Source organism: Anolis carolinensis, unplaced genomic scaffold (genome assembly GCF_035594765.1).
Source record: "Anolis carolinensis isolate JA03-04 unplaced genomic scaffold, rAnoCar3.1.pri scaffold_7, whole genome shotgun sequence".
Classification (NCBI taxonomy): Eukaryota; Metazoa; Chordata; class Lepidosauria; order Squamata; family Dactyloidae; genus Anolis; species Anolis carolinensis.
In genome coordinates this window covers 36,579,247-36,598,192 of record NW_026943818.1, presented here as the reverse complement: position 1 = coordinate 36,598,192, position 18,946 = coordinate 36,579,247, and the positions used below count along the sequence as shown (strand labels likewise).

Genomic DNA, 18,946 nt, shown 5'->3' with positions numbered 1-18,946 from the left:
ATCAATAGATAGATGGAGTGATGGATCTAAGAGAGTCCAACCTTCAGGTCCCAATAGATGGATCAATAGATAGATCAATAGATAGATGATCAAGTGGTGGATCTAAGAGAGGCCTACCTTCAGGTCCCAACAGATAGATGGACCAATAGATAGATGATTGAGTGATGGATCTAAGAGAGGCCTACCTTCAGGTCCCAATACATACATAGATAAATAGATGGATCAATAGATAGATAGATGATTGAGTGATGGATCTAAGAGAGGCCTACCTTCAGGTCCCAATACATAGATACATAGATAGATGGATGGATAGATGGATGGATAGATAGATGTATCAATAGATAGATGATTGAGTGATGATCTAAGAGAGTCCAACCTTCAGGTCCCAATAGATACACAGAAAGATAGATGGATCGACAGATATAAATGATCGAGTGATGGATCTAAGAGAGTCTGACCTTCAGGTCCCAATATTTATTTATTGTTTATTTATTTAATTTATATACTGCTAAGAGAATCCGACATTCAGGTCCCAATAGATAGATGGATTAATAGATAGATATTTCAGTGATGGATCTAAGAGAGGCCTACCTTCAGGTCCCAAATACATAGATACATAGATGGATGGATGGATGGATGGATCAATAGATAATCAAGTAATGGATCCAAGAGAGGCCTACCTTCAGGTCCCAATAGATGGATAGTTAGATGGATCAATAGATAGATGATCAAGTGATGGATCTAAAAGAGACCTCCCTTCAGGTCCCAATAGATACAAAGATAGATGGATTGACAGATATAGATGATTGAGTGATGGATCTAAGAGAGTCTGACCTTCAGGTCCCAATAGATACACAGATAGATAGATGGATCTAAGGGAGACCTACCTTCAGGTCCCAATACATACATAGATAAATAGATGGATCAATAGATAGATAGATGATTGAGTGATGGGTCCAAGAGAGGCCTACCTTCAGGTCCCAATAGATACACAGATAGATGGATCGACAGATATAGATGATCGAGTGATGGATCTAATATCAGGTGCTTTAAGCTGTATTTCAGAGGAAGGAAGTGGTAAAAAAAATCTGAATATTTCTTGCCTAAAAAAAACATGAAATTCATTGGGTGACCATAGGTTGGCAGACAAGTTGAAGGGACACAAATGCTTAGAATGTTACATACTAATCTGCCTGACCCTATGCCCAGTGTGTCTTAAAAAACGGAGTTAACAATACAGTTAAGAAGCCATTCAAGGAGAGACTGATCAGCCTGTTTTCCCTTGGAAAATCCATTCTCAGAGGCCTCTTTGAATACAAAAGAGCTTGCCTCGCTGGAGATGTTCTTGGCTCTGCTTCACCCCGTTTGCCGCTAATCCGTCTTTCCGTTTCTAGGACTGCTGCCTCTGCAACCTCCGGGGAGGAGCCCTTCAAAAGACCACTGACGGCAGGTACCTTGACAACGTTCCCAATCCCCAAAACAAACCCAATTTTTAGATACTCTTGTTTATTTTTCCCCACACTGATTCTTGCATTCCCTTGAGGGGAAAACAGCGGTTCCTGTCAGAGCGTGCTGGGCCCATAACCAATGTCAGAGCATGCGGTTTGGATAAACACACATGCAGCAGAAGATCAACGAAGAATCACTGGCACCAATAAATCTTTCTACAAAAGATTTACTGACAAACGGAAAACTCTCAAGACGACATATACATGCAGAGTGCAAATAGGCAGAGAGCAGAGGGCAGAAGGAAGAACAGATAACACAGCAAGCTATTTATAACCACTCCTGCTGTCTGATGCAATACACAGTTAACTCTTTACACACTCGCATAGTGGACAGCAGACAGTATGATGCAATCTCCAGCTCACATTGCAACACTATAACTCAATTACATTTAAACAACTCTATATACAATCATTCCCACTTCAACAGTTCCTTCTGTGAGTACCGAAAATATTTTCCCCTTTTGAAGAAAGGAAGGGAATGTGTTGTCGAAGGCTTTCATGGCCGGGATCACAGTGTTGTTGTGTGTTTTCCGGGCTGTCTGGCCACGTTCCAGAAGTATTCTCTCCTGACGTTTTGCCCATATCTATGGCAGGCACCCTTAGAGGTTGTCGACACCAAAGCTTCCAGCAATTGAGAAGAAAACATTGAAGGGGCAACTTTGCTGTAGAATGAATCCCAGTCTCTCTTGGAAGTTAGATAACTCAATCAAAGTGGGTGCGACTATTATGCGAGGAAAAAAAATATGCCTTCAATCAATTTGACGACTGTCATTGTTGTGGAAAACGTTAAAGGGGCAACTTTGCTGTAGAATGAATCCCGGTCTCTCTTGGAAGTTAAATAACTCAATCAGAGTGGGTGCGACTATTATGCAAGGAAAAAAATATGCCTTCAATCAGTTTGACAACTGCCATTGTTCTTGTCCATTCAGAAGCGGCAGATCCAGATAATAATAATAATAATAATAATAATAATAATAATAATAATAATAATAATGATGTGTTGTCGAAGGCTTTCATGGCTGGAATCACAGTGTTGTTGTGTGTTTTCCGGGCTGTCTGGACATGTTCCAGAAGTATTCTCTCCTGACGTTTCGCCCACAACAACCCCGAAGGAATGGAAGCTCAACATTTCTATCTGTGAAGCCCATTTTATGTCGTGTTTCAAGCTTTGTTAGGATGAAAAAAATCGCATTAATTTCCGCTACTTTTCTGCTTGGACTGGCCAGCTTTTTTAAAATTTCATCAAGCCTGGGATGCTTTAATCTGTCGAGGTGTGGTTGTTCCTTTCCTTTTTTTAACCCTCCGTAATGCTTTGGAAGATTTCAGCGGCTAAACCGCTTTCTTAATCTCCCCGAGTCGTTGGCTACAAATTGCTGTGAAAACGTTGTCTGAGACAGACTGGTTCCTTGTTGTATAGAGATGTCTACAGGCAGTCCCTGAGTTACAAATATCCAACTTCATCGTTACAAACAGGACTGAGACAACAGGAAGTGAGAGAAATCTAAAGGTTGTTGTATATTTTCCAGGCTGTATGGATATGTTCCAGAAGCATTCTCTCCTGACGTTTCGCCCACATCCGTGGCAGGCATCCTCAGAGGTTGTGAGGTATATGGAGAAACTAAGCAAGGAAGGTTTATATATCTGGGTGGAAGAAAGAACTCTTGTCTGTTGGAGGCCAGTGTGAATGTTGTAATTAATCACCTTTGTTAGCATTGAATTGCCTTCCCAGCCTCACATCCTGGCCTGGGGGAATCCATTGTTCAGAGTTGTTAGCTGCCCCCTGATTGACTCCTGTCTGGAATTCTTCCGTTTTCAGAGTGCTGCTCCTTATTTACTATTTACCTCCAACAGACAAGAGTTCTTTCTCTCACCCTAGACATCATTCCTGCTTGCCTAGTTTCCAACAGACCTCACAACCTCATTTCATGTGGGTGAAATGTCAGGAGAAAATGCTTCTGGAACATGGCCAGACAACCTGGAAAATTCACAGCAACCTATAGAACCTTGTCCGTTACTTGGGGAATGCCTGTATACTAATATGGCTGCCAAGTTCCTTGCCACATGTATCCAATGAAATTTCTTTTTGTTGTGGCTGACATTTCTCAGGTGGGTCCACGTCATCTGCGCGATCGCCGTTCCGGAGGCCCGCTTCGTCAACGTCATCGAGCGCCACCCGGTAGACATCACCGGCATCCTGGAGCAAAGGTGGAAACTGGTAAGGACCCCAATGAGGAAATAATATATTTCATCGCATAATAGTCTCCGTTTTGTCAGGGCTTGTGTTGATCTAGTGTGTGAAATTTGCTTAGAGTTTAAAGCTGTGTGTGTAATCTAGTAGTGAAGAGGCTAAATCAGTGGTTCCCAAACTTATTAGGCCTGCTGCCCTCTTTCCAGAAAAAATAGGACTCAGCATCCCCTAGAAAGGGGGTGTGGCTTAGAGGGGTGGGTGTGGCTCCTGCTCAAGAGGGCGGGGCTGTGCCTCTCCCCTAGTCCAAGATGCAGGGCTGGGAGGGGGAGGTGGGCGGGGCCACAAATGGGCGGCCACGACTGGGATGGGCAGAATTACGAGCTCTGAGTCAGGGCTGAGCTTCTATCCCTGTCCTGCGGCACCTGCCAGGACATGGGGCGTGGCTAGAGGAGTGGGTGGGGCCTCTTCCCAAGAAATTATACCCCGACCACATGTTCTAACAAGCGCCTCGGGAGGTATACAAAGGCTCAGCCCTGTCTCGCACTCTTGGGAAGAGGCCCCGCCCTTTAGTCCTAAAAGGCCTCTCAGGAGAGGTATAGAGGCTCAGCCCTGTCTCGGGCTCTTGGGAAGAGGCCCCGCCCCCACCCCAGCCCCGCCCTTTAGTCCTAAAAGGCCTCTCAGGAGAAATATAGAATCTCAGCCTTGTCTCGGGCTCTTGGAAGGAGGTCCCGGTCCCACCCCTAGCCCCGCCCTTTAGTCCTAAAAGGTCTCTCAGGAGAGTATAGAAGCTCAGCCCTGTCTCAGGCTCTTGGAAAAAGGCCCCACCCCCTTCCCTAGCTTTGCCCTCTGTGTCCCAACAAGCACCTCAGGAGAGGTATAGATGCGCAGCCCTGTCTTGGGCTCTTGGGAAGAAGCCACGCCCACTCTTCTAGCTCCGCCCTCGTGTCCTAATAGGTGACATCACCGCCCCCCTGGATCGCTTCAGTGCCCACCAGGGGGCGTTAGCACCCACTTTGGGAATCACTGATATAGTGTGTGAAATTGTGCTTAGAGTTGAAAGCCGTGTGTGTAATCCCGTAATGAAGAGGTTAAATGCATAGAGTGGGAATGAATTACTAGAGCGTAACTTTGGGAGTTTCCGCTTTTAAGAGATAAGAATGGATTTTTCACTCCTGCAGTGCGCTCCGATGTAGTCAGAGTAAAGTCTAATAAGCAGGAAAGTGCCTTGGCTTATATTTGAGTATATACGCTCCAGCGGGAAGGTAACGGCACTCTATGCAGTCATGCCGGCCACATGACCTTGGAGATGTCTATGGACAATGCTGGCTCTTCGGCTTAGAAATGGAGATGAGCACCAACACCCAGAGTCAAATATGACTGGACTTAACGTCAAGGGAAAACTTTACCTTTACCTACCATATATATAAAAATCAGGGTTGTTATATGATCCAGATAATAATAATAATAATAATAATAATAATAATAATAATAATAATAATAATAATAATAATAATAATGTGTTGTCGAAGGCTTTCATGGCCAGAATCACAGGGTTGTTGTGTGTTTTCCGGGCTGTGTGGACATGTTCCAGAAGTATTCTCTCTTGACGTTTCGCCCACATCTATGGCAGGCATCCTCAGAGGTTGTGAGGCATGGGTAAAAATCTATTATTAAAACAACTAAATAGGTCCCTGCTGCCAATCTGGATTATTGCGGTCACAGAGAGTGGGGTACCGTCTGTTAAAAGTGTAATAAATTAAAATCATTAAAATCTGGCTGAAATACAGATATTTTAAAAAATATAAAAATACCAATTCAATAATAATATTTTTAAATATATATATATTATCTCTCCCGATTTAAATTGCAAGAGCATGTTTTCCAAGTACGGCTGAAAAAAGACCGAATGGACCCACATGCTTCCCGAGAGACGACCTGGCCTGTGCTTTTCTCATTCCCATTTGGGCGGATGAGGTAGAGGCTGGATGGCCATCTGTCGGGAGGGCTTTGATTGTGGCAGAATGAGGTTAGATTGGATGGCCCTTGGGGTCTCTTCCAAGCCCCTGCTTCCCACCAATGAGCAGAAAGCAACAGACATGATGCCAGAAGGAAGAGCTCCTGGAAAGCTGTCCCGGCAGCTGGAGAGGACTTCACGGATTCCTCTGGGGAGGCCCATTAAGCAGTACAAGCAAGTCCCATGTACGGAGAGGATGTTTTAATTTGCCGCTACAAGCGTGGGTAATGAAGAGGACGGCGAGCGGGAAATGTCAGGTTATCCATAAAAAGAGCGGGCTCCTCGCAATTTATCGCTCGTGTATCAACGCAGCGCTGTCACGGCGTTGAATAATGGCCCCCTGTCTTATCTCCGCCAGGCAAACCAAATCTCCCAGAAGCATCTCAGACCTCGTCACACATGGAGTGCCTCTATCACACCCGTTGGCCGTATTTCATCACATAATAGTGGCCAAAAAACATCAGAAACTGGACAATCAAAACTATTTCTTTTCACTGCATAATAGTCGCACCCAACTTTTTTTTGGTTCCAAAGGCAGGGATAAAAACGTATCAGTTGGTTGATTGAGACGAATCACCTTCCCCGTCTCAATTCCTCTCCAACAATTCTGGCAGTCTGCTCAGTTGAAAAGTCATATCTTAAATAATAATAATAATAATAATAATAATAACAACAACAACAACAACAACAACAACAACTTTATTTTTATACCCCGCCCCATCTCCCCGAAGGGACTCGGGGCGGCTTACATGGGGCCTTGCCCGATAAAACAATCAAATATCAAAACACAGCAATAAAACAGTTATCCAATAAAAACATCAATTACAGTAAAAACAATCATTAAAATCAACATAAAACATACAATATTAACACTGGAGACTAATTCATAGAACCCAGGCAACATGCAACATGTGCCGAAATGGGCCGAAATGGGGAAGGTAATTACAGTTTGATGTAAAGATTCAAAAACATTTAAACTACTGATGCCACAATTAATGTAATTTTATTGGTACAGTAGAGTCTCACTTATCCAAGCCTCGCTTATCCAAGCTTCTGGATAATCCAAGCCATTTTTGTAGTCAATGTTTTCAATATATCGTGATATTTTGTTGCTAAACTCGTAAATACAGTAATTACAACATAACATTACTGCATATTGAACTACTTTTTCTGTCAAATTTGCTGTAAAACATGAAGTTTTCGTGCTTAATTTGTAAAATCATAACCTAATTTGATGTTTAATAGGCTTTTCCTTAATCCCTCTTTATTAGCCAAGATATTCGCTTATCCAAGCTTCTGCCGGCCCATTTAGCTTGGATAAGTGAGACTCTACTGTATCTATTTTTATTTCTGAAATTTACCACCCTCGGCTTATACTGGAGTCAGTGTTTTCCCAGTTTTTTTGTGGTAAAATTAGGTGCCTCGGCTTATATTCGGGTTGGCCTATACTCGAGTATATACGGTATATCTATATCTATATATCTATATATATGTAATGTGTGTTTTTCCCATGGAGTAAACAACAAAACCACTGAGACAAATCACACCAAATTTGGCCATAAAAGACATAGCTATCCAATCTATGTCTTTCAATTTAAAAATCCTAGAAAAATAAAGTTCAAATTACAGAGGACGAGGAAGAGCCATTCTCCCCCGGCTGCCAGTCAGAAGGGTAGGCCCCACCCCCTTGGGCCCTACCCACTTCTTGTCCTAGCAATTAGGTGACTAATTGGAGCATTAGTCAATGTTTTCCCAGTTTTTTTGTGGTAGGTAAGGTAAAAAAAGGTAAAGTTTTTCCCTTGATGATAAGTCCAGTCGTGACCGACTCTGGGGGACAAAGCCGAAGAGCCAGCGTTGCCCGTAGACACTTCCAAGGTCATGTGGCCAGCATAGTTGCCTCGGCTTATATTCGGGTCGGCCTATACTCGAGTATTTACGGTATATCTATATCTATATCTATCTATCTATCTATCTATCTATCTATCTATCTATATATATATGTAATGTGCATTTTTCCGATGGAGTAAACAACAAAACCACTGGACCAAATCACACCAAATTTGGCCACAAAAGACATAGTCATCCAATCTATATCTTTCAATTAAAAAATCCTACAAAAATAAAGTTCAAATTACAGAGGACGAGGAAGAGCCGTTCTCCCCCTGGCTGCCAGTCGGAAGGGTAGGCCCCGCCCCCTTGGGCCCCACTCACTTCTTGTCCTGGCAATTAGGTGACTAATTGGAGCATTCACACTTGCCTCCAACAGACAGGAGTTCTTTCTCTCACCCTGGAGTGACTGCTTCCTAATATACACACACACATATATATATATACACACACACACATACACAATGTTGTTGCTTTAATCTATTCCAAGCGGCATTGTGTTTGCTGTCCCTGGAAACCAACTCTGCGGCGGAAAACCTGCCTTCAGGCCGAGACGGAGAGCCTAAAGAGTCCCTCCGGGTGCCGCTATCGGAAGCGCCATATATCAGTGCCTGGCCCTCCTCCGGGAAGGATTTGGGTATCGACAGTTTGATAATGAGATCTCGTCGGGTATTGACCGGCTGCCCAGGCTGCTCAATTCGTGGCAGGTCTGAACTTGTGTACGAACGGGAGAAAAACTCTACATCAAAAAACGGCAGCCGGACGAGAGAGTAAACAACCCAAAAAGAGACATCAATGACAAGCAACATCAGTCATCACATCAATGGATTTTGTCTAATTACTCTCAAAGTCTCGCCCTCGATAGCTGACCTCAATAGAAATGATGAAACCTGACCCACTATTTCTGCCAGAACCAAGGCTTCATTCTCATCTACGCAGAAAAGCTCCCACTTCCACAAATAGCTATAGCTCCCACCACTCAGGAGACACCAACTATGACGTTACAGGTTATACAGTCGTTAATCAGCTGTATGCAGCGGTTCTAAGACTTTATTATATATACAAACTATTTACAAGTATGTACAAATACAAAGCCCGTTGCTCATAGGACACATGCTTTCTTAAGCAAAGCAAAGCACGTCCTCTCTCCAATCAGACTGCCGATAACTGCACATTTCACAGCAGAATGACAAATGTCCTCTGAGACCGGAAGTCATGACCTATTGGCTCGGCAGGCTATCACTCAAACTGGCCTGCCGTTAACACTTGTGTTGCTGGAAAACATGTCCCGAATACACAGTTGCAAACCTCCAACAGTAAAAACACTTGATTCATCATTTCACCCTTACACCCAAAATACACCAACATCTTCATCCTAGATTTTCTGTTTTTCCTCCACCACAGACATCCCAGTGTTTCTGACTCTCTCCGTTTGTGTGGAGGTCTCTTTGCTTAGCTACAGCCTTATGAGACCATCTAGAAGGCTTTTGGAGGCCACTTTCCTTACCTTATGGTCCTATGAGATCATCTAGATGGCCTTTGAGGGTCCCGTTCCTTACCTATGGTCTTATGAGATCACCTAGATCAGGGGTCCTCAAACTTTTTCAGTGGAGGGCCAGTTCACAGTCCCTCAGATTGTTGGGCGCCAGACTATGATGAAATAGTCCAAAATTAGGATTCTTGTTGTTGTGTGCCTTCAAGTCGTTTCAGACTTAGATCAACCCTAAGTCTAAAGTTTAGGACAGAGGACAGGTCAATGACCCTGGAGGGCCTTAGTTTGGTGACCCCTGATGTAGACTATTTCATAAGACCATAGGTAAGCAAAGAGACCTCCAAAGACCATCTAGATGATCTCATGAGACCATATGTAAGCGAAGAGACCCCAAAGACCATCTAGATGGTTTCATAAAGCCAAAGGTAAGGATAGTGACCTCCCAAAGCCATCTAGGTGGTCTCATAAGCAAAGACCTCCAAAGACCAGGTAGACTTAGGTCAACCCTAAGTCTAAAGTTTAGGACAGGGGCCAGGTAAATGACCTTGGAGGACTACATCCGGCCCACGGGCCTTAGTTTGGTCTAGATGGTCTTTGAAGTTCTCTTGGCTTAGCTACGGCCTTATGAGACCTTCTAGATGGCCTTTGAGGATCCCTTTCCTTCCTGATGATCTTATGAGACCGTCTAGATGATCTTTGGAGGTGTCTTTGCTTACCTATTGTCTTATGAGATCGTCTAGATGGTCTTTGAAGGTTTCTTGGCTTATCTGCAGCCTTATGAGACCATCTAGATGGCTTTTGGAGTTGTCTTTGCTTACCTAAGGTCTTATGAGATCGTCTAGATGGTCTTTGAAGGTCTCTTGGCTTAGCTACGGCCTTATGAGATGTTCTAGATGGCCTTTGAGGATCCCTTTCCTTATATATGGTCTTCTGATGGCCTGATGAGATCATCTAGATGGCCTTTGAGGGTCCCTTTCCTTTGGAGGTCTCTTTGCTTACCTATGGTCTTATGTTAGGGTTGACGTAAGTCTGAAATGACTTGAAGGCACCTAGAGGATCATTGCAATTTCTGCTGCAGCGCTGACCCAGTCCTCCCATTGCTTGCTCCCTTCCTCCCCAGAAATGCGTCTACTGCCGGAAGTGGATGAAGAAGGTCTCGGGCGCCTGCATCCAATGCTCCTACGAGCACTGCTCCACTTCCTTCCACGTCACCTGCGCCCACGCGGCCGGCGTGCCCATCGAGCCGGACGACTGGCCGTACGCCGTGTCCATCACCTGCTTCAAACACAAAGCGGCCAGCCATGTCGTAAGCATCCCGTTTCCCTCCCTCTCAATCCTCCCGTGCCTTTGTCTTCCACCTTGCCATGCAAAACCCAAATCTTCTCTTTTCAGGTTCCCTTCTCCAGGGAGGTGTCCCTGGGCCAGACGGTGATCACCAAGTGCCGCAACGGGCTCTACTACCGGTGCAAAGTGATCGGCGTCACAACGCAGACCTTCTACGAAGTCAATTTCGAAGATGGCTCCTACAGCGACAATATTTACCCAGAGAACATTGTTGTAAGTAGCAGACGTGGTTACAAGAGTAGTAGACTTCTCGGTCCTTTCTACTTGGGATCCTTTTTGGCCTGAGAAATTTGTACGTGATCCTGGATATATATGTATAAGCATCAGACCTCAGTGGAGGTGGATGCATGTCTGCTAAACACCTCATTGGAGGTGGACATGTCTTTACCTCTTTGGTGTGGGAGGGGTTATAGAGTTGTGATTGTACTGAGCTTGTTCAGGCTCAAGACTCCATTCTATAGTCAGTTTTGCATCAGACCTCAGTGGAGGTGGATGCATGTCTGCTAAACACCTCATTGGAGGTGGACTTGTCTGTACCTCTTTGGTGTGGGAGGGGTTATAGACTTGTGAGTATATTGAGCTTGTTCAGACTCAGGACTCGATTTTGTGTTCTGATTCTGTTTGGACCTCAATGGAGAAGTATATTCTTGGACTTCAGTGTTAGATGTTTGCATCAGACCTCAGTGAAGGTGGTTGCGTGTCTGCCAAACACCTCATTGGAGGTGGATGCGTGTCTGTATATCTTTGGTGTGGGAAGGGTTATAGACATATGATTATATTGAGCATGTTCAGACTCAGGACTCGATTTTGTGTTCTGATTCTGTTTGGACCTCAATGGAGAAGTATATTCTTGGACTTCAGTGTTAGATGTTTGCATGAGACCTCAGTGGAGGTGGATGTGTGTCTGCCAAACACCTCATTGGAGGTGGACGTGTCTGTACCTCTTTGGTGCGGGAGGGATTATAGACATGTGAGTATATTGAGCATGTTCAGACTCAGGACTCGATTTTGTGTTCTGATTCTGTTTGGACCTCAATGGAGAAGTATATTCTTGGACTTCAGTGTTAGATGTTTGCATCAGACCTCAGTGAAGGTGGTTGCGTGTCTGCCAAACACCTCATTGGAGGTGGATGCGTGTCTGTATATCTTTGGTGTGGGAGGGGTTATAGACATATGATTATATTGAGCATGTTCAGACTCAGGACTCGATTTTGTGTTCTGATTCTGTTTGGACCTCAATGGAGAAGTATATTCTTGGACTTCAGTGTTAGATGTTTGCATCAGACCTCAGTGGAGGTGGATGTGTGTCTGCCAAACATCTCATTGGAGGTGGACGTGTCTGTACTTCTTTGGTGCGGGAGAGGTTACAGACATGTGATTATATTGAGCATGTTCAGACTCAGGACTCGATTTTGTGTTCTGATTCTGTTTGGACCTCAATGGAGAAGTATATTCTTGGACTTCAATGTTAGATGTTTGCATCAGACCTCAGTGGAGGTGGTTGTGTGTCTGCTAAACACCTCATTGGAGGTGGACGTGTCTGTACTTCTTTGATGCGGGACATGTGATTGTTCTGAGCATGTTCAGACTCAGGTCTCCATTTTGTAGTTAGTTCTTGCATCAGACCTCAGTGGAGGTGGATGCGTGTCTGCCAAACACCTCATTGGAGGTGGATGTGTCTGTACCTCTTTGGTGTGGGAGGGGTTATAGACATGTGATTGTACTGAGCATGTTCAGACTCAGGTCTCCATTTTGTAGTCAGTTTTGCATCAGACCTCAGTGGAGGTGGATGCGTGTCTGTACGTCTTTGGTGCGGGAGGGGTTACAGACATATGATTATCTTGAGCATGTTCAGACTCACGAACTATTGATTAAGAATGATACCCTGTGTACTAAACACACACAGAGAACTATATTTTATCTATAACTGAACTTTAATAAGAAATGTACCTGTATGATGATGTTTGTGAGTAAACAAGATAAGTTATTTTTCAAAGGAGACTTTGTCTTTTAATCTCTGAGTGCATATTTTAACTAAGAGGGTTCAAGGAACCCTTTTCTGGGCAAGTGCAATTTCAACTTCAAAGAAACAACCATCCTCTGCTAACCCAATATATTTTTGTAGTGGCATGTCCTTGTCCTTGGCAGTTCAAAGACATGGTTCTTCAGTCTAACAGCTGAGTTACCTGTGTGCCATTACATATTTTTTTTTCATTACATGAAAAAGCGTTGATTTCTAACAAGGTCATGCTTTTCTTGACTAGTGGTTTTCCATTGTTTTGATCGTGTCCTTGATTTCCTTCTCAGAGCAGAGACTGCCTCAAGGTGGGACCGCCGGCGGAGGGAGAGTTGGTCCGGCTTCGCTTGACCGACGACATGATTTACCGAGCCAAGTTCGTCGCCGCCCACATGAGCCAGATCTTTCAGGTGAGACGTCCAGCGAACAACAGAGAACTAGGTCTGGAACCGAAAATTCGTTCCCCGAAAATAGCCGATAATGCATCTTTTGGAACAAAAATTAATATAATACGAACAAAAAGGAAGGTTATGTGCCCACGTTGCTTGAGCCCTCTCCTCCTTTGTTTCGCAGGTCGAGTTTGATGATGGCGCTCAGCTAATGGTCAAGCGAGGCGAGATCTACACTTTGGAGGAAGACCTTCCCAAGAGAGTCAAGTCACGGCTGGTAGGTACCCATAATTGTCTCACCACATAATAGTCGCACCCTCAGATCATCCAAAAATACAAAAACAGGATATAGTTGAGCATTCCGCTCACAGCAAGCAGAGCGTGAAGCTCCTTTTTGTTAGGATTTTCTCATGTGATTTAGGGAAAGCTACCCAAAAATACAGCAGAGCATCCAAAAATACAAAAACAGGATACATATAGTTGAGCATTCAGCTCACAGTAAGCAGAGTGTGAAGTATCTTTGTGTTAGGATTTTCTCCTGTGACTTAGGGAAAACTACCCCAAAAAAATACAAAAGCAGGATATTTATAGTTGAGCTTTCAGCTCACAGCAAGCAGAGTGTGAGACCTCCAATGAGGTGTTTAGCAGACACGCATCTACCTCCACTAAGATCTGATGCAAAACTGACTACAAAAAATACAGCAGAGCATCCAAAAATAAAAAACCAGGATACTTATAGTTGAGCATTCAGCTTACAGCAAGCAGAGCGTAAAGTGCTTTTCTGTTAGGATTTTCTTCCTCACTGTGTGAGCTATTTGGCAGTGGAACTCTCTGCCCTGGAGTGTGGTGAAGGCTCCTTCTTTGGAGGCTTTTAAGCAGAGGCTGGATGGCCATCTGTCAGGGGTGCTTTGATTTTCCTGCTTCTTGGCAGGCGTTAGACTGGATGGCCTGTAAGGTTTATTCCAACTCTATGATTCTATGATTCTCATGTGACTTAGGGGAAACTACCCTAAGCGCCTTTCTGTTACGATTTTCTCATGTGATTTAGGGAAAGCTACCCCCAAAAAATACAAAAGCAGGATATTTATCGTTGAGCATTCAGCTCACAGCAAGCAGAGCGTGAAGTGCCTTTCTATTAGGATTTTTTCACGTGACTTAGGGAAAACTATCCAAGAAAATACAGCAGAACATCCAAAAATACACAAGCAGGATACTTATCGTTGAGCATTCAGCTCACAGCAAGCAGAGCGTGAAGTGCCTTTCTGTTAGGATTTTTTCACGTGACTTAGGGAAAACTATCCAAGAAAATACAGCAGAGCATCCAAAAATACACAAGCAGGATACTTATCGTTGAGCATTCAGCTCACAGCAAGCAGAGCGCAAAGTGCCTTTCTGTTAGGATTTTTTCACATGACTTAGGGAAAACTACCCCCCCCAAAAATACAAAAGCAGGATATTTATCGTTGAGCATTCAGATCACAGCAAGCAGAGCGTGAAGTGCCTTTCTGTTAGGAATTTTTCACGTGACTAACGGAAAACTATTTTTAAAAATACAGCAGAGCATCCAAAAATACAAAAGCAGTATACTTATTGTTGAGCATTCAGCTCACAGCAAGCAGAGTGTGAAGTTCCTTTCTTTTAGTATTTTCTCATGTGACTAAGGGAAAACTACCCCCAAAAATGCAGTGCATGAAGCGCCCTTCTGTTAGGATTTTCTCATGTGATTTAGGGAAAACTACCCCCCCAAAATACAAAAGCAGGATATTTATCATTGAACATTCAGCTCACAGCAAGCAGAGCGTGAAGTGCCTTTCTGTTAGGATTTTTTCATGTGACTAAGGGAAAACTATAAAAAAATACAGCAGAACATCCAAAAATACAACAGCAGGATACTTATCTATGAGCATTCAGATCACAGCAAGCAGAGTGTGAAGTGCCTTTCTGTTAGGATTTTTTCACATGACTTAGGGAGAACTACCCCCAAAAAATACAAAAGCAGGATATTTATCGTTGAGCATTCAGCTCACAGCAAGCAGAGTGTGAAGTGCCTTTCTGTTAGGATTTTCTCATGTGACTTAGGGAAAACTACCCCCAAAAATACAAAAGCAGGATACTTACCGTTGAGTATTCAGCTCACAGCAAGCAGAGTGTGAAGTGCCTTGTCTTCTTACATGTGCTTCGGCTTTTCACGCCATTGTCGTTTCCCTCTTCCAGTCCCTCTGCAGTGGGGAAGAGAGGCCCTCAGGAGACAACTTGAAGGCGGCTAAGCGGCCCCGCGTGGGCCCCGCCAAGGCCCCCGAGGAGAGCGGCCCCAGCCCCGACTACCTGGCCATCATGGAGACCCTGCTGCAAGCCCCCTTCCGGCCCGGCACCCCGAGCGGCACCCAATTCTGAGACGGATCCCAACCGGACGAGCCACCTTTTCCAACCTCTCGTGGGAGAGAACTTAAGTGGGACAAAAGCCGTGCAAGAGTGGGAGACGGCCCGGCCCCTGGTGCAATAATAACAACAACAACAACAACGTGCAGATTTCATCCCTTTCCCTCCTTTTCTCAATTCTGGGCCCTGGAGACGTGTTCCGGCCTACCTCTGTCCTTCCTGCTGATGAATTTTCGAAGGGGACACACACAACTTTGGATGTTTCCGAAGGATCTGTACAAAAACCGTTCCGTGTTTTCGTTGGTTTGGGTTCCCTCCCCGCCTCCTCCCTTTCGTTGTGCAACCGTAACTCCGTTTATTTTTCCATCCATTGCTCTCTCTCTCTCCCCCGATTAAATACATAAATATATATATATTTCCTTTCTTTTCTCTTTGGGGGAAAAAAAGGTGCTATTTCCTGACTACTGAAGCAGCCTTTTCTGGTTTTGGAATCCACCCTTTGTGTATGTATGTATGATATATACATATAGATATTTAAAATTGCCTTTGGAATTTTCTATATTGAGAAGAAGAAGAAAAAACAGTTGTGTTTTATAAAATAAGAAGAATAATAAGCAAAAATATTCGAACGAAAAAAGGAACAAAGCCTTTCCTCCGCACCTTGGAAAATATCCCCAAACATGAATGAATTTTCGATAATAATAAAGCCTGTTCGTCGGGGGCGATGGGATGCATTTGGCGTTCCCAAGAAACGATGGAGTCTTGTCATGGTTGGGGAGAGGAACACAAGTTGTTGTTTTTAAAAAAATACCTCTTTTTATTAGGGTGGGAAAATTACGGGGGATACTGTTGTGTTTGTGTTGAACGGCGGACTTTTCCTTTCAGTTAATGCGTTGTAATAAACGAAACCACCGCAACACGTCTTGCGTGGGATTCAGTGTATATAATATGTCTATTTGGGGGGGAGCGGGGGGCATTGGAAATTACATTTTATTTTTTGCAGGGAATCTATTTCTCTCTTCTCCTCCCTTATCAGTGTGTTTTCTTTTGCAATATGGGATCTATTTCTCTCTTCTCCTCCCTTATCAGTATGTTTTCTTTTGCAATATGTGATCTATCTCTCTCTTCTCCTCCCTTATCAGTGTGTTTTCTTTTGCAATATGGGATCTATTTCTCTCTTCTCCTCCCTTATCAGTATGTTTTCTTTTGCAATATGTGATCTATCTCTCTTCTCCTCCCTTATCAGTGTGTTTTCTTTTGCAATATGGGATCTATTTCTCTCTTCTCCTCCCTTATCAGTATGTTTTCTTTTGCAATATGTGATCTATCTATCTCTTCTCCTCCCTTATCAGTGTGTTTTCTTTTGCAATATGTGATCTATCTCTCTCTTCTCCTCCCTTATCAGTATGTTTTCTTTTGCAATATGGGATCTATTTCTCTCTTCTCCTCCCTTATCAGTATGTTTTCTTTTGCAATATGGGATCTATTTCTCTCTTCTCCTCCCTTATCAGTATGTTTTCTTTTGCAATATGTGATCTATCTCTCTCTCCTCCTCCCTTATCAGTGTGTTTTCTTTTGCAATATGGGAATCTATTTCTCTCTTCTCCTCCCTTATCAGTATGTTTTCTTTTGCAATATGTGATCTATCTCTCTCTTCTCCCTTATCAGTGTGTTTTCTTTTGCAATATGGGATCTATTTCTCTCTTCTCCTCCCTTATCAGTATGTTTTCTTTTGCAATATGGGATCTATTTCTCTCTTCTCCTCCCTTATCAGTATGTTTTCTTTTGCAATATGGGATCTATTTCTCTCTTCTCCTCCCTTATCAGTATGTTTTCTTTTGCAATATGTGATCTATCTCTCTCTTCTCCTCCCTTATCAGTGTGTTTTCTTTTGCAATATGGGAATCTATTTCTCTCTTCTCCTCCCTTATCAGTATGTTTTCTTTTGCAATATGTGATCTATCTCTCTCTTCTCCCTTATCAGTGTGTTTTCTTTTGCAATATGGGATCTATTTCTCTCTTCTCCTCCCTTATCAGTATGTTTTCTTTTGCAATATGTGATCTATTTCTCTCTTCTCCTCCCTTATCAGTGTGTTTTCTTTTGCAATATGTGATCTATTTCTCTCTTCTCCTCCCTTATCAGTATGTTTTCTTTTGCAATATGTGATCTATCTCTCTCTTCTCCCTTATCAGTGTGTTTTCTTTTGCAATATGGGATCTATTTCTCTCTTCTCCTCCCTTATCAGTATGTTTTCTTTTGCAATATGTGATCTATCTATCTCTTCTCCTCCCTTATCAGTGTGTTTTCTTTTGCAATATGGGATCTATCTCTCTCTTCTCCTCCCTTATCAGTATGTTTTCTTTTGCAATATGTGATCTATTTCTCTCTTCTCCTCCCTTATCAGTATGTTTTCTTTTGCAATATGGGATCTATTTCTCTCTTCTCCTCCCTTATCAGTGTGTTTTCTTTTGCAATATGGGATCTATTTCTCTCTTCTCCTCCCTTATCAGTATGTTTTCTTTTGCAATATGGGATCTATTTCTCTCTTCTCCCTTATCAGTGTGTTTTCTTTTGCAATATGGGATCTATTTCTCTCTTCTCCTCCCTTATCAGTGTGTTTTCTTTTGCAATATGGGATCTATCTCTCTCTTCTCCTCCGTTATCAGTGTGTTTTCTTTTGCAATATAGGATCTATTTCTCTCTTCTCCTCCCTTATCGGTGTGTTTTCTTTTGCAATATAGGATCTATTTCTCTCTTCTCCCTTATCAGTGTGTTTTCTTTTGCAAAGCCTCCCTCCGCTCTTAGTCAAGGGAATGTTTTGAAAAGGGAAAGACACCCTTGCAAGTCAGGAAGAAGAAAAATATATATTCATTCATCTTATGAAAGCATTTTCTCCTGAAATATTTGTTAACCTCTCCTACAGATATATAGGCATTAACCCCTTGCAAGCTTTTGCCATCTCTATGTACCTTTATATGTGTATATATCTATATATGTTAATTTTATATATGAATTTGCCCTCATATGTTTGCAGGTCTTTGCAAATCCTTTATACATATAGATCCATGTACATGAGTATCTGTAGCCATACATATACATTATTTTTATATATGAATTTCCCCCTCATATGTTTGCAGGTCTTTGCAAATCCTTTATACATATGTACCTGTGTATCTGTAGCCATACATATACATTGTTTTTATATATGAATTTGCCCTCATATGTTTGCAAGTCTTTGCAAATCCTTTATACATATAGATCCATGTACCTGTGTATCTGTAGCCATACATATACATTTTTTTTATATATGAATTTTCCCCTCATATGTTTGCAGGACTTTGCAAATCCTTTATACATATAGATCCATGTACCTGTGTATCTGTAGCCATACATATACATTATTTTTATATATTAATTTTCCCCTCATATGTTTGCAGGTCTTTGCAAATCCTTTATACATATAGATCCATGTATCTGTATCTGTAGCCATACATATACATTATTTTTATATATGAATTTATCCTCATATGTTTGCAAGTCTCTGCAAATATCTATATAAAGAGAGATGTCTGGATAGATATGCATATATTCTTACCTACCTCTATATATGGCTTGCAAATATTACAGTGGGAAAATGAATACAGAAATATCTATAGACATGTCTAGATAGATATGAATATATATTATTTATTTATTTATTACAACATTTATATCCCGCCCTTCTCAC

General features: G+C 42.6%; 1 protein-coding gene across 1 annotated transcript in view; it reads left to right on the top strand.

Moving 5' to 3' along the window:
- Positions 1–16,137, top strand: part of kdm4b (lysine demethylase 4B) — a 210,919-nt gene extending 194,782 nt beyond the window's left edge. Inside the window, exons 15-21 of the mRNA XM_008122219.3 lie at positions 1,395–1,450; positions 3,615–3,723; positions 10,210–10,395; positions 10,482–10,646; positions 12,741–12,860; positions 13,024–13,116; positions 15,054–16,137. Of these exons, the coding sequence (XP_008120426.1) occupies positions 1,395–1,450; positions 3,615–3,723; positions 10,210–10,395; positions 10,482–10,646; positions 12,741–12,860; positions 13,024–13,116; positions 15,054–15,233 (909 nt within the window). The 3' untranslated portion in view covers positions 15,234–16,137. The remainder of the gene's footprint in view (positions 1–1,394; positions 1,451–3,614; positions 3,724–10,209; positions 10,396–10,481; positions 10,647–12,740; positions 12,861–13,023; positions 13,117–15,053) is intronic.
- Positions 16,138–18,946: the final 2,809 nt, after the last annotated feature.